Source organism: Siniperca chuatsi, linkage group LG16 (assembly GCF_020085105.1).
Source record: "Siniperca chuatsi isolate FFG_IHB_CAS linkage group LG16, ASM2008510v1, whole genome shotgun sequence".
In the NCBI taxonomy this organism is placed as follows: domain Eukaryota; kingdom Metazoa; phylum Chordata; class Actinopteri; order Centrarchiformes; family Sinipercidae; genus Siniperca; species Siniperca chuatsi.
In genome coordinates this window covers 4,810,001-4,825,000 of record NC_058057.1, presented here as the reverse complement: position 1 = coordinate 4,825,000, position 15,000 = coordinate 4,810,001, and the positions used below count along the sequence as shown (strand labels likewise).

General features: G+C 39.6%; 1 protein-coding gene across 1 annotated transcript in view; it reads right to left on the bottom strand.

The window, feature by feature from the left end:
- mdn1 (midasin AAA ATPase 1) overlaps nucleotides 1–15,000 on the bottom strand; it is a 170,985-nt gene that overhangs the window by 39,154 nt on the left and 116,831 nt on the right. Inside the window, exons 66-78 of the mRNA XM_044169618.1 lie at nucleotides 14,843–15,000; nucleotides 13,722–13,817; nucleotides 13,399–13,493; nucleotides 7,908–8,032; nucleotides 7,361–7,513; nucleotides 6,001–6,110; nucleotides 5,766–5,839; nucleotides 5,438–5,621; nucleotides 5,149–5,293; nucleotides 2,074–2,220; nucleotides 1,844–1,970; nucleotides 221–326; nucleotides 1–23 (exon numbers count right to left, since the gene is read on the bottom strand). The exon at nucleotides 1–23 is cut by the window's left edge and continues 93 nt beyond it; the exon at nucleotides 14,843–15,000 is cut by the window's right edge and continues 81 nt beyond it. Coding sequence (XP_044025553.1) covers nucleotides 1–23; nucleotides 221–326; nucleotides 1,844–1,970; nucleotides 2,074–2,220; nucleotides 5,149–5,293; nucleotides 5,438–5,621; nucleotides 5,766–5,839; nucleotides 6,001–6,110; nucleotides 7,361–7,513; nucleotides 7,908–8,032; nucleotides 13,399–13,493; nucleotides 13,722–13,817; nucleotides 14,843–15,000 — 1,543 coding nt within the window. The remainder of the gene's footprint in view (nucleotides 24–220; nucleotides 327–1,843; nucleotides 1,971–2,073; nucleotides 2,221–5,148; nucleotides 5,294–5,437; nucleotides 5,622–5,765; nucleotides 5,840–6,000; nucleotides 6,111–7,360; nucleotides 7,514–7,907; nucleotides 8,033–13,398; nucleotides 13,494–13,721; nucleotides 13,818–14,842) is intronic.

The following is a 15,000-nucleotide window of genomic DNA, read 5'->3' as shown; positions in this document are numbered from 1 at the left end:
TCTATGTTCCCCAGACCCAACTCCTACAACCAAACAACACATACACTTCAGACTACAAAGCCAAAATACATAGAGAACATACTGAGGAACTGCAGATGCTAAAATTTGCTCTCCATCTGTAATCCCTGGCCTTCAGCTTCTAGACAGAGAGCTGTAAGAGTAGTGAATGCTACAAGTTTCTGTATTGTGGACCACCAGACAATCAGTATCTGTGTCTCACCTTGGCAGCGTGCTGAAGAGCAGTGTGCAGGGCTGTTCTCCTGGCCCATGAACGGTAGAAGTACTTCTGACATCCATCCCATGCTGTCAACAACTCTGTAAACAACCTATAACATCAAGAATGCAGAGGGAAAGGCTTTCAAAGAGTACAGAATACATACTCTAGACTTAGGATTTACCTAGCATTAAACCTGGTTTCTCTGTAAAATGAATAACATAAATTCAATGTAGCCACATTATGGGGTAGTGGTAAATGCTAAATTGTAGTGTAACAGTAGCGCAAGTAGAGAATCAAAACTGACTCAAATTACACAATTACCTAAGGTTTGCTAAACCTTTAAACCTTATTTAAATATTATAAAGAGTACGGTCTAGATCTGCTCTATAGGAAAAGTGCAATGAGATAACTTCTGTTATGAATTGGCGCTATATAAATAAAATTGAATTGAATTAAAATTAGCTAACATTAGCCACCATACTGGTTATAGCAGACCATGGCTGTAGTACAAAAACCCTTGAGTGTACTGAAATGACAAATGTGTTTTACTGAATTAAACTTTTTATTCAGCAATTATAGAATAATGGTCAAGTCAAATCAATTTAACTTATATGCCCAATATCACAAATCACAAATTTGCCTCAAGGGGCTTTACAATCTGTACAGCATATGATACCCTCTATCCTGAGACCCTCGATTCGGAAAAGGAAAAACTTCCCTAAAAAACAAAAAAACACTTTATAAAATTTAAGAAACCTCAGGAAGAGTAACAGAGGAGGGATCCCTCTCCCAGGACTTGCAATAGATGTCGTGTGTACAGAATAGAGCAATGGTGAAAGGTAAAACATATAATAGTAGCACAAGAAAAAAAGTGTCATAAAGTCACCTAACTGACTCAGTATTATCAGTTACACAACAATATCTACCTAAAGATTGCTAACATTAGCTTTCTGGTCATCCCAAACCAAATAAGGTTGTAGTGACAAAACCCTTAAATGTATCTGATTAAGAAAGAATGCGCATTTAATAAAGAATTCAACTTTTCATTTTGCAATTCTGTGATAATGATAAATGCTAAAACACAGCGTAATAGTAACACAAGTAGAGGAGTCATAAAGTCAGCCAACTGACTCAGTGATGCCAGTTACACAGAAATATCTGCCTAAAGCTTGCTAACATTAGCCAACATTAGCCACCATAAGCTACTGGTTATACCAGACTAAGTAAGACTGTAGCGACAAAACCCCTGAGTGTGTTAAATTGAACAAGAATATGTTCTATTGCTAATGAAATTAGCCCTTCATTTGGTGGCAAGTATGGGATAATGATAAAAGCTAAAATTTGGCTTAACAGTAGCACAAATAGAGAAGAGTCATGAAGTTAGTAAATTGACTAAGTATTTATCTATCTAAAGTTCACAACATTAGTAAAAATTAGCCACCATAAGATACTTGTTTTCTTTCAAAAGCTACATAGTGTCTCTATAAACTGGGATGTTACGTGATTTTTTTCTAATATATTACACAGCAGGCATTCTTAACCAAAATAACATCATTGGCAGTAGTTAACCAAAAGAAATACAATGTCACTCAGCTGTTAGTGCATCTATGAACAGGTTCTATTTACATGCTCTCAGCCTGCTCCTGGTTCCTGACAGCAGAAAGAGCGGTACTCATCTCCAGCGGCTGCAAACAGAGGTTTTTCTCTGGGTCAGCTGTCCTGTTCCACGTCAGGCCTTTACGGTACGACAGACCTTAATGGGACCATGATATACATAGAGAGGTTGGAAGACCGTTTTTTTCTTTCTGAGACTTAAATTACTACATGACACCTGTAAATCAGAGAGTAAAACTCACCTATTTCTGTGAGCATCTTGAACAGGTCTGACAGAGCTCTCTGCTTCTGCTGCAGGATGTGCTTGACCGCAGCCTTTTGCTTCTCTTTCTCTGCTGACAAGTCAATGGTGAGGCTCTGCAGGTCCTTCAGGTTGCTGATGACCTCGCCTGAAAAGAAGAAAAAAAGGATGCTACATTAACACTGAGGTTGCAGCAACGCGACAAATTGGGAAGCAATTTTGTGATGTAATGTTCCTGGTTTGAATGCATGATGTCCTTCGTTAGGTGGTCCTTAACGTTTCACCTTAAAGATTGCTGTAGTCACTGTAGCAGTCTTTAAGGTGAAACCCACATCCAGCAAGGGCAGGACCTGGTGACATCTATATTACATGATTAATGCCAGTTAAGACTAGAATAGTATTGGCACATACAATTATCTTATTTTCTTCTTATGTAAACTGCTACATGTAAATACTGATTTTATCCCATATTATTGTGTTTCAGATTATATTTAATGCTGGTTTACCCTTTTCAGTTTTATCCTTAATTTGCAGTTTTGTGACTTTTAATGACAAACTAATATCTACCTCCAGTTGCTCACTGAAAGTTGAGGAGAAACACTCACTGCTCCAATACATCGTTTGCAGTCACATGATTCCGATGACTCTCAAAATTCAGAAGAGGCAGGAAGTGAAAGGCAGACTGGACGAGAGGGAGGAAAGCCCATGCTGTGCTAGTTATTGTTTACTCAGTATCGTCCCAGTCAACATGTGTGTGAAATCTGGAATTGCCCAATTCATTCTTAAATTATGACTAAAAATCTATTTTGAGGTCACAATGACCTTTGAGTCAAAAGTGTCACCTATTCAGTGTCCGACCAACTGTGAACTATGGTCACAATTTAAAACTTCTGTTCTTGAGTTATGGTGCTGACTAATGGCCAAAAAAAAGACATTATGTCACAGTGAAGTTGATCTTTGACCTTTTGGGTAAAAAAATTCTACCTTTTGTTATGAAACTGAGCCACTGAACTCAGTTTCCCGCAGTAGGTATTCACACCTACTGTAGGTGTGAACTCCCCCCATGGACCCAGCTTTCAGTTATGATTGGTCAGTCTGACTTGTGACCCATGATGTCATCAGGTCCATAAAAGGGTCAGCAGCCATTGTTCTTCCTGCTTACCAGCAGAGCCGAACTCTCCGATCTTACTGCAGTGCTGTGAAAGGCTGTCTAAGACTCCCTGCAACAAGTTTAATTAGCGTGAATGGCTACTACACAAAGTCTGCCAGCGAATTTTAACAAGCAACTAAGGAAGTTAGCACCGAGCTAACTGTAAGGAGAACAACAGACGGAATGACTTCCACCGATCTGAAAAATTTAAATACTGCACAGCAAGGACTTTTCCCAGAACCACAATTCTTTCCAGCTTGGTCCATCTACAACAGACGGACGCCGGCTAACAAGGAGTAACCAAAAGCAACTTCTTTCTTCTTCCTTTACGGACTGGTAACATAACCAGTACACAACGGTTGTTTTTGTTTGGTTCATTAAGTTTTATTGTTGTGATGTGTTTTCACTGTCAGGTTATTTAGGTAGCCACATGCTAAGTTGATGTTTCACACAGACACAGGGTCTTGCATGCAAACTAACGATCCTCTTTTCTAACCTGGCACTGCTATCCACGATCTTTGTCAAACATGGCCTCAGCTGCCAATTAACTTTCTTTGTCTGACAACATACGACATTGGCCTAAGCCGCCATTTTGAATCCAAGCAGCACTTTTGGATCACACGCACATACACTCCCACACCCCTTGTTCTGTAGTTTAGTGCATTGTAGTTATATTTTATATTGTGTGTTTTGCTTTTCTAGTTCTATTCTCAATAAATGCTTGTGTATAATTATGCTGGTTTCTTTAATGTTTAAAGAGTGAATATGCTGCCAATCTTTATGTTTAATCCTTCAACCTAGCTATCAATGGTAATTTTGGTTATCAAACTTGATAGTTTAGTGTATTATATAAGAATCAATTGTTGGCTATCATTTTTCTTCTTTAATAAGAGTGGCGGGCCCCCAGGAACTTTATAAAAGTTATTATTTATGATTATCTTTGACAATTCTGATAGCCATAATTGATTGTACCTACACAATTTGGTGCCCTTTTAACCATTGTAATTCCCAACACCATCAAACATCTGTGTCAAATGTTGTCATAATTACCACGTCAATTCTTAAGTTATGGCCAAAAATGTGTTTGTCAAAGTAATTTTGAGGTCACAGTGACCTTGACCTCAATAGTCAATAGTGTCACCAATTCATTGTCTGTGAAATATAGTCATCTATTCTTAAGTTACAGCCAAAAACATGTTTTGTGAGGTCACAGTGACCTTGACCTTAGTTGTTGTTTGCCAGTTGTCCGTCACTGGTGCAGTATAGGCAAAAATATTCATAACACTGCCACATCAGGATTGTCAAACCCATTTTGGTAATATGGATCAGCCCAAACAGGAGATTCTGCTACCGCAGTGGCATTATCGGTCATTGCCAGCAGTTTAGTGTCATGAAATTAGAGGCCCAAGACAGACAGCCATGTTAGCAGGCCTGTGAGGCTGTACTTAAGCATGCAAACATGCTCACAATGACAATGTTCACCATTTTAGATAAGCATGTTAGCACGCTAACACTAATTAGCAGTAAACACAAAGTAGAGCTGAGGCTGATGGGAATGTCATTAGTTTTGCAGGTATTTAGTCATAAAGAATTTAACAAATTAAAATTTTGACCTGGTGATGACAGTAGATTAACAGTCAGAGGATCACCAGTTATTTCATTTCATCCAAAGAGCAACATCAATGGCTGTACCAAATTTCATGGCAATATTTCTAGTGATATTTCAGGACTAAAGTGGTGGACCAACAGACCAGTAATTAATGTAAATGTAAAATGTTAATTATCCTGAGGGTGGCGCCAAACGAAAGGTCATGGGGTCATTCAAATCAAAAGTGTTTGTCCTTTTGACAGCATGAATGTGCTCAGTAAATATCATGTCAGTCTGTCCATTATACTTTGATATTTGTGTACAAGTGGGTTTCTTACCAGTGAAGTAGTCCAGGTCTTCAGCCAGCTCAGGCACAGGGTTTTTCCTCAGCAGCTGCACACACATTTTCTTCATCTTCCTGGCCAGAACAGGCAGACGTCCCTGTAGAGATGAAGCTTCAACTCCTTCATCTGGGCCCTCATTCTGAAATATCCAATTTATCTTAGGTTATTCATTTATTATTTATCATCATAAAGCACATGACAATAACTGAGATTAGAAAGAACAAAAATAGTTTATTAATTTGAGATGATGAATAACAATAAAAACACTCCATGAGACTTGTACCTGCAGATCTCTGCCTTTCCCAGGCAGGGTGCTCTTCAGTGCCTGGTGAACCCGATGGATGGGTGTTTCCTCTGCGTTGGCATCCACACTGTCCAAGCTGGCACTGCTTCCCTGTTCCACCAGGGCAGCAACACTCGGACCATTCAGAGCCTCCTCAAACTTCTTGACAAACTTGAAGAGAGTCCTGAGAGAAAAGAATATACTGTAGGCAGAACAATGTTGGTGGCAGGGGAGCCATCTGTCCTGTCAAAGAGTCCTTGAGCAGGACACTAAGTCCTAAAAAATATATATTCAGCATAGCACTAATCAAATCGCGGTAATATCTTACCGATGTGTCTTCTCCACTGACTGTTTGATGGACCAGAAACTGACATCGTTCCACTTCAAGATCTTGACAAAGTCCTGAGGACAACAATTCACATCACAGTGGAACTTAAGAATGTGCATGCACTGTATTTGAGTCAGCATCCCAGAGTTACCATCTCTATAACAGTATTACTCTGACATGTACTGACAAGGTTTCAGAGTACTGGTATGCAATGAAAAAAGACATCAGTATAAACCTTGAGCTCCTTCTCGATGGGCTGTCTGAGCTGACTGATTCTGGTCTGGATGCAGTCAGAGAACTGACTGTAGTATTTGTGGAGGTTCCACGAAAGACTGGACAATGACTCTGTAAGATAAGGAAAGAGTTTACAATGTAATCCCCCATCAATGGTGCAGTCTCTCTCACAACCAAAAGCAACAAATACTAGTTATTACCTTGTTTAGACCTGTCACTTTAGTTCATAGGTCAAATGTATTTTGAAGCGATAAACTTCAGTGATAAGATGGTAATTTCTATCTCACTGTTTAGTCAAAATCAGTGATGTCTGAGATAGTTTGATGCATGATATGTGGACAATAAGCAGTGTAGCACCTAGGGCTGACCATGTCTGGTCAATAGATCAATAAATTCATCAATATCCACGCGACCAATCATAATGTAATTAGTTGACAAACTGCTGTTTTTCTTTGCAAATAAATGTCTGACAATGCACGCCACAAACTCAATTTATTAATTCTGTACAGAACTGTTACTATAAAGATGTTTTAGATATTTTTATTCAATAATCAACTGTTGGAAGGACTGTCTGCATTTAATGGAAACTGTACACAGTATCTATTATTGTAACATCCTAAATTTAAAAGTAAAGCTTATCTTTTAAATGTTACCACCATTTCTCACATTATAAGCTATAATTAACACTTACAAAAATACAGTTTCTGAAACATTTTCAATCTTGAAGACACACTAAGCACACATTACACCTGGAAGTGTTGAAATTTTTCTTTAGCCTTAAGTCTTAGCTTTTGATTAAGACATTAATCAAAAGCATTAATTAATTGTAGACATTATTTACTTGATCTTGTACAATTTTTATTTTATTATTAAATTATTATTATTAGTTATTATTAAATGTTTTTATCCCTCTTATTGGTTTTATTTGTTTTTATCTTGTGTCTTTTTAAATATTTTATATAAATTAATATAACTGTAATTATAACCATTTAACATCAAACATGTTTTTTGACGAATTGTAGTGATAAACTCATACATTTTATTGAGGAGCCACTCAGTTTCTCTGGGATCCACTCAAATGACCACCTGTGGGTCCCAGGGACTACACTGAAAACCCATCAATATCACTGATACAGTTTAAGTTAAAAGGTTGGCTTTGATAAAAGCGCCACAGAATAAGGACTGTGGATTTTGTTCCCCATCTTCTACAGTGTAGTCATGTTATAAAAGGATTGCTTCATGGCCAGAATGGAGAGGAGGAATGATTACAGTGATTAATTACTCTTTTCAACATACACATGTGAGTATTGTATTAAGATAGACTTGTATGTCTTGTATAGGATAGAGTAGTGATGGCTGACCTTGTCCAGGCTGGTTGGGGACCAGCAGGAGGTGGCAGTGGAAGCTGAGCAGCATGGCCAGGCGGCTATGGAACTCTCCCAGGGTGGAGCCCTCCATGAAGGCCTGAAGGGTGGAGGACAAAGAGGACAGGGAGAGGCGCTCCACCTCCTCATCTGGAGAGTACAGTAACAGGAAGAGAAAAAGTCTTGGCAGTCATACCATTTTGAATGTTGTATTAATTTCTTTCTTTGCAATAGTTTGTCTCTGCAAATATACATACTAAATAGTTATGTTGGAGTAGAGAGCTAATACTGGTGAACGGATTTCTTTCTTCATTACTATTTGTTACCATTTGCAGAGACAGATTGACAAGCAGGTAAATAGTGCTAAGCTTCTTATCACTTCATTACAGTTTAGATTTGATATATTTTTTTAAACTTCTCCCATAAATGTACATTACGGGGGAAGTTTTCACTCAGCCACGTAAAACAATTGCTTTATTAACTGCCAAAAACAACTGTCATCTTAAACATCAGAATCATCAGTTCAGAGCCATTGTGTATGTACCTGTATTAGCATCCATCCTCTGTTCCTCCAGATATCTCTCTACTAGCTGGTAGATAGAAAACCAGTGTTTGGTTGATTTCTCAGTGTGCCGCTTCATTGCGTTGTCCAGACTGCTCGACCAGCAACTACACATACCACACAAGAATGACAGGACAGGACACATTTACATTTTACACACAAGAACAGGAAACAACTTGTATATTCTGGTCATGGTCCTATATCTTGGTTGAGAAAAACATAGGACAAGTTGAGGATTCCAGTCCAGTTTTCAAGTTCCAGTTTTAATCCCTCTTATCTAGTATCGAAAAATATCTAAAAAGTACTTTTAGATATCTAGGGGTCATGTGACGATGGCTGACTGAGAGATGTGTTTTCGCTGAGCTCCCGCTCCCACACGATATTATGTTATATCATCAGCAATTTAATGCATCCATTTCAGTTTATTATGCTAACACAGTGTTGTACGAACTAGTGGCAAGAAGAAAAGTGTCCCTTTTGATGACAACCAATGTCAAAACAAAAACAAAAATTCAGTCAAGGAAAATGACACCTGCTTCAGACGCTAGCCAAACAACAAACTTCCCGTCGAAAAGTGATGTGCCTCTGCCAGCTATGGACACCACTGCTCTGATTTGCGTGTTAACTCAAAATTTTAGCGACATAATAGAAGAGAAGCTTTCTAAGATCTCAGAGACCCTTTAGAAAGCCAGTCCAAACGTATTACCAAGGCGGAACAGCGAGTATTGGATGTGGAGGACATAGTGACTGGTCTGGAAGAAAGACTCACCAAAGCAGAGAAGAAAATTAAGGAAATGGCTGATGGCATGGATGATCTGGAAAACCGGAGCAGACGGGACAGTATTCATGTCCTCAATCTGAAAGAGGGCATGGAGGGAAAATGTCCTATCCAGTTCTTTGAATCCTGGCTGCCCATCGTGTTTGGTTTAGATGCAAGCCCTGGCACTAAAAGCCATATTAAAATTGACCAAACCCACCACAGCTTGGGACTGCAGGGCGCATGTCCTCGCCCAGTGGTTATCAGACTTCACAAGTCCAGGGACAAACTGAGGATGATGGCAGCAATGAGGGCAAAGCTTAACTTGGAATACTTAGGACAGCAGATCTTCATTCATCAGAATCGTTCTTCTGCGGTTCGAGAGAGGCATCGCGCCTTCAATGGCATGTGTCAAACTGGGTATCCGTTTTAACATGTGCTTCCCTGCTACAATGACCGTGTACCGTAGTTTGAAACATGAAGAGATGCAGAGAACTTTCTCAACAAAATGGGATAGAAATGGTCAGAAGGCACTACCTAACAAGTCTGTGACTTTCGTGTTATTTGAATTTGGGGGAATTACATGGCCACAATTTACTAAGGATCGGGTAAGTTTCTTTATATCAGTACAGAAGTTATCCTATCTTGAGAGAGCAAATCATCATAAGACTTTAAAAAGGTTTCTCTCTTAAGTAACTTTTACAATGGGCGACTGTGGCTTAGTGGTAGAGCGGGTCGTCCACCAATCAGACGGTCAGCGGTTCGATCACAGCTTCCCACCGCCTACATGTCGAAGTGTCCTTTGGCAAGACACTGAACCCCAATTTGGGGTCTGTGTGAATGATTAGTTTCTTTCAACTGATGAGCAGTTGGCACCTGGGGATCAGCAGTTAAAGCGCTTTGAGTAGTCAGAAAGACTAGAAAGGTGCTATATAAATACAGTCCTTTTACCATTACCTGTCGCCTTTATGTACGGCTCAATATTCTAACATATTAATAATAACAATGATTTATAATTGATATTGTAGCTGCAGAAGCTTTGTGTTGATCTAGGTGGTTTATTTATATAGGGTAATATCACGAACTACAAATTTGCCTCAAGGGGCTTTACAATCTGTACAGCATTCAGCAGATTCAGAGAAGGAAAACCTCCCCCAAAAAAACCCTTTTAATGGAAGAAACCTCAGGAAGAGCAGCAGAGGAAGGATCCCTCTCCCAAGACAGACAGACATGCAATAGAGGTCGTGTGTATGTATGTACGATCAGCTTGGGTGTGGCCAGCGTGCTCCAAGCACATGCCAAGTTTTGGATAAAAGTGCTTTGATGTTCTCCTAGGATTCAACAGATTCACTTCAAGTTTGGTTTACTTAACCTTAAGATGTGTGATGCTAAGTTGTGAATCTTTTAAATTTTTCATGCAATGCAGTTGCTGTGGTGAGGTGGACAATTTACATGTTTTGCCATGAAACAGGAAGTCATTTTTGAAGGGCTAGGGATGCTCTAAAACTCATGATATTTGACACACACATCAGGAGTGGTGAAAGTTTTTATTTAATGTGGGTCTTGGGCTTGGCAATCAGTGTTAATTTTGGCAGCTATTTTAGATTTAGTCTAACAAAAATGCTTATTAGTTTTAGTGACATTTTAGTCATTTTTATCCTTCATAGTTTTAGTCTAGTTTTAGTCGACAACAACTCAAAACATTTTAGTCAACTTTTAGTAAAGGTGTTTTGTCTCTTTAAACTAAACTAATTCATTTCCATTAAAATCACACTAGTGCTGAAACAATTAGTCAATTAATATGCCTACCTGACCTTAGAGCTAAGAAATCATACACAAATATCTTCCAAATAAATTGCTGTGATCTTAGAAACAACAGTTTGACTAGATAGTAATTGCAATGCATGTTCAGGGCTTGCCATTAAGCTTTTTCTGGTAAGGACTGGAGTAAGGACAAGTAAGCGAAAACAGAGGATTTCTACATGTCAGTATTGAGTCATAGTCATAGCGCCACTGACTGGCAACAGGAAGCGTTACTGCTAACAGGAAGCAAGCAAGCAAGCCATATTTGACAAACATCATTTGACTTACATGAAATTTCCGTTGTGGGGCCTACACTTAATATAGAGCAACATCTGTTGATGTGTCGAACGGGGTCGCCATGGCAGACGCATGATGCCATGCCAAACAGGAAGTGGTAATAACTCGTATTTCAACCGATCAGCCTCAAACTTCATATGGTTATTGAAGGACATTGCTGATCATACATGCGGCATTCATGAGGCTTAGTATAGTATATAATTGGTGCGTGTTCATTAGCGCCACATAGTGGACACAGGAAGTAATATTTAACTCCTTTGCGCAGTGCACGATAGTCATGAAGATTCAGAACTGTGCAGCCGGCAACCGGAAAAAAAGGGTCCTTGCTGTCTCATTGGACGCTGAAAAAGCATTTGATTGAGTGGAATTGGAGTATATTTTTGATGTTTTCGATGGGTTTGGGTTGCACTCTGGTTTTATTGAGTGGGTTAAACTTCTATACAGGTCTCCATTTTCGAGGGTTCTGGTAAATGGCTCAATTTCTGCCATTTTCCCCTTGAGTAGAGGTACATATCAAGGCTGTCCCCTGTCACTGCTATTATTTGCACTTGTACTCGAAACACTCACAGAGACTATCAGGAACCACCACAGACTATCTGGTGTCACTGAATACAGAATTTTTAAGCTGGGAGAGGGAGCTTAGCCCATTTTTCCACAAAACAGTAAATACAGAACCAGGTTTGTTTCTCTTGAATATACCTATGACAGGGCCAACAAACTTAATCTTTATCCGCTGGGCAGCTGACTTTCATGGGTAAACTTCTGCTTCTAGCGAGGCAATGCATTCTGTTCCAGTGGATCAAGGAGAAACCTCCCTCAGTCACATTACAGAGAAACATTTAAGGTTTTCCCTATGGAACACCTCAGTGCTACATTAAAGGGTAATGACAACCTCTAACCTAGTGCTGCATTTGACACCATTGACCATCACATCCTATTACAGAAACTGGAACATTTAATTGGTATTAAAGGAACTGCACTAAGCTGGTTTAAGTCCTATTTAACAGATTGATTTCAGTTTGTACATGTTAATGATGAATCCTCTATGCACGCCAAAATTAGTCACAGAGTTCTGCAAGGTTCTGTGCTTGGACCAATTCTATTCACCTTATTTATGCTTCCTTTAGGCAATATTATTAGGAAACACTCCTTTAAGGAAGTGCACATGCGCCAACGTGCATGCTGCCTGTTGCTGTTGCTCCGTCTCGTCATCTTACTTTTTCCAACTTTTTAAAACTTGAGTAACTTTTGTTTAAGTGTAATTTAAACTACACTCTTTACGAAAATGAGAGTAGGGAGTGTTTTGGTATTTGTTTTCGGCGTGAAACTTCTTCTCCTGCTACTCGGTCAGGGCACAGCTGCAGAACAGCTGTTTGACCGCATTGTTTACACCAGGGAACAGCTGATCATGCTGAAGCCGAGCAGCATGGCGCCCAGGACAACCAATGTCCCCACTGATATTTGGAGGATACACCAAAGATGCAGAGGTGGAACGAAGCGGCGAGGGAAGAGAGAGGCCGGATATTGAACTGAGCTGTGGGACTCCGGCCATATTATCTGCCACATGAATTCTCTCATACCATTGTTGTGACTGTTTACATCCCCCCCTCTGCTAACCTGGCATCATTCACACCGCCATAGCACAACTCCAGACTCAACACCCGAGTGGACTCATATTAATCTCGGGTGACTTCAACCATGTCAGTGTTTCAACAACTCTGACTAATTTCGCCAGTATGTGAGTTGTCCTACTAGAGAGGAGAGGAGACTGGACCTGCTGTATGCTAACATTAAGGATGCATAAAGCTCTTCTCCGGCATGAAGAGCATCACTGGCTTCAGACTGACTGGCAGCAGAGTAGTTGAAGAGAGCCTGGACAGGGCCAACGAACTTAATCTGTTCTTTAACAGATTCGACACACCGGCTCCTGCTTATCCCCCCTCTAACTCAGTTGCCGTCGGCCCTCAGACTCCTCTGAGTCCACTGCTCCTGTGGAATCAGATCCCAGTTTGGGTTTGGAGTGCAGACACCATCTCCACATTTAGGAGTAGGCTTAAGACTTTCCTCTTTGATAAAGCTCATAGTTAGGGCTGGCTTAGGTGAGTTCTGAACCATCCCTTAGATATACTGCTATAGGCCTAGACTGTTGGGAGACTTCCCATGATGCACCTCTCTCCTCCCTTTCCATCTATATGCATTCTTATCCCATTAATACATGTTACTAATTCGACATCTTCTCTATCCCATAGTTTTGTACTTTCTTGCCTCCCTCCTCCTTCTGTCGCTTTCAGCAGGTACTTCTGCTTCCAGAGCTGTAGAGTCTGGATCTATGATTACAAGCCACCTACTGCCCCCATTAATATTATTAGTCTTATTATTATCATTGCTAAATTATTACTGCTAGTATTATTCTTTATTAATATTAATGTTATTAGCACTACCATTACCACTACTAATATTTGAAATCCCTACGTGGAATTTACATTGTGCTACTGTATGTTCTCTCTCTCTCTGTTTGTTTGGTTTTGTAAAAAAATGTATACTTTTTAAAAAAATTGATACCATATCTAAAAAGTAGCAAAAGATGCTGGCTGGATTTAGGCCCTCTTGTCTTACTTGAGCTCCAGTTTGCGCCACTGCACAATGAGCAGGGTGACTGGTTCCAGTTCCTTCCGCAGAGAGACTGAGTGGCTGGCGTTATTCTCCCAGTCCTGAAGAGAACAGCAGAGAACAGAGGTGACAAAAAATAACAGAGCTCACCTTTGTGCAACAAACTTTCAAACATTTGAAAACTATAACTTGCAGATTTTTGGTATTTTTACCTGATAGATTAAGTTGGCTATTGAACTGTCACTGATTTCTTTTCTAGTTGATTAAATGTAGCAACACTATGTGGAAGTCTGAAATGACACGTGAGGTATATTGCTAACAGAGCTCACCTGTGCTTTACTGAGCAGGATCTCCAGACCATTGAGGAACTTAGCCAGTGGACTGGCCAGACTGAAAGCCATGATCCTCTCCATCACCACAGTCAGCTAGAAAACAACAGACAAAGGCCGGATTATACATTATAGCAACCAAGATCAGTTTCACAACTCACCTGAAGAGTACACACTAAAAAAAACCTAAAAAAAACCTGATTCATGCCTTTCTTTCATATTAAAGTATCTTTATTTTACATTAACTATATTCTATCTCTGTTTATATGTTATGTATTCTGTTGTTTTTTTATGTGAAGCACTCAGTGCATGTATTTTCTTTGCTGTAAAGCACCTTAAGCTGCATTTCTTGTATGAAAGATGCTATCCAAATAAAGTTTTTTACTATTAGTTTATTATTACTACAGTAGCAGGTGTATTTAGAGCAGGAGATTACCTACTTTGTCTACAAGCCACAGAAGCTACAAATGCAAGCATTTACCAGTCACCTTTACTGTTTAAGCAATCACATGGAATTTTTTTACTACTTTTCTGCTCTGTGTAGAGATGGTATAACTTGACACTTCTATGGACACTGTGGTTATGTTTACTGATTTAAAATTTGAGCTTGTCATCAGTAATATTTGATTTAGCCATTTAAGATACCATGGTTTTTATTAATATTAATAAGACCCAAAATTTTCATGGTCAGTTTGGCAGATATACTGTACTGCAGTTTTTCATTTGAGTGTATGTTAAGTTACCACCAGTGAAATTCATCACCAATTGTTATGCTTTCTGTAGATGCAGGTTTTTATTTATTAGTACCTGTCCTGATTAAATACACTAAACTGCTAACAAATGTCTCCAATCATAAAATTCCTGTGTATACAATACTACTATAAAGCAATGGCGGCCTTATTAAAAGGGAGAGCTACCATGGTATACCTATCGCCTCATGGTAAATATTATTTTGTCCCACCCTATTGGCGAGACTGGAGGAAAAGGTCACAGGTTTGATCCTGGGAATAACCAAAGATTGTCTATCAAGAGGCCTTGCTTCCTGTTACATTCCTTGCGTTACAACATTGAATCCCTACATGCTAACTCACTACAGGCCTTGAAGTAAAAAGTTAACTGACCTGTACAAGAGCTGGGTGCTCTGGCCAGTCTTCCAGTCTCTGCTTCACTGCCACACTCAACTGGTCCAGGACAGGAAGACAGAGGCGGGCCTCGCTCATGTTGGGCTGCTGGTAGAAGTCATAAGGTCCTTCTGAGGTGACAGCCAGACCATCAGGAC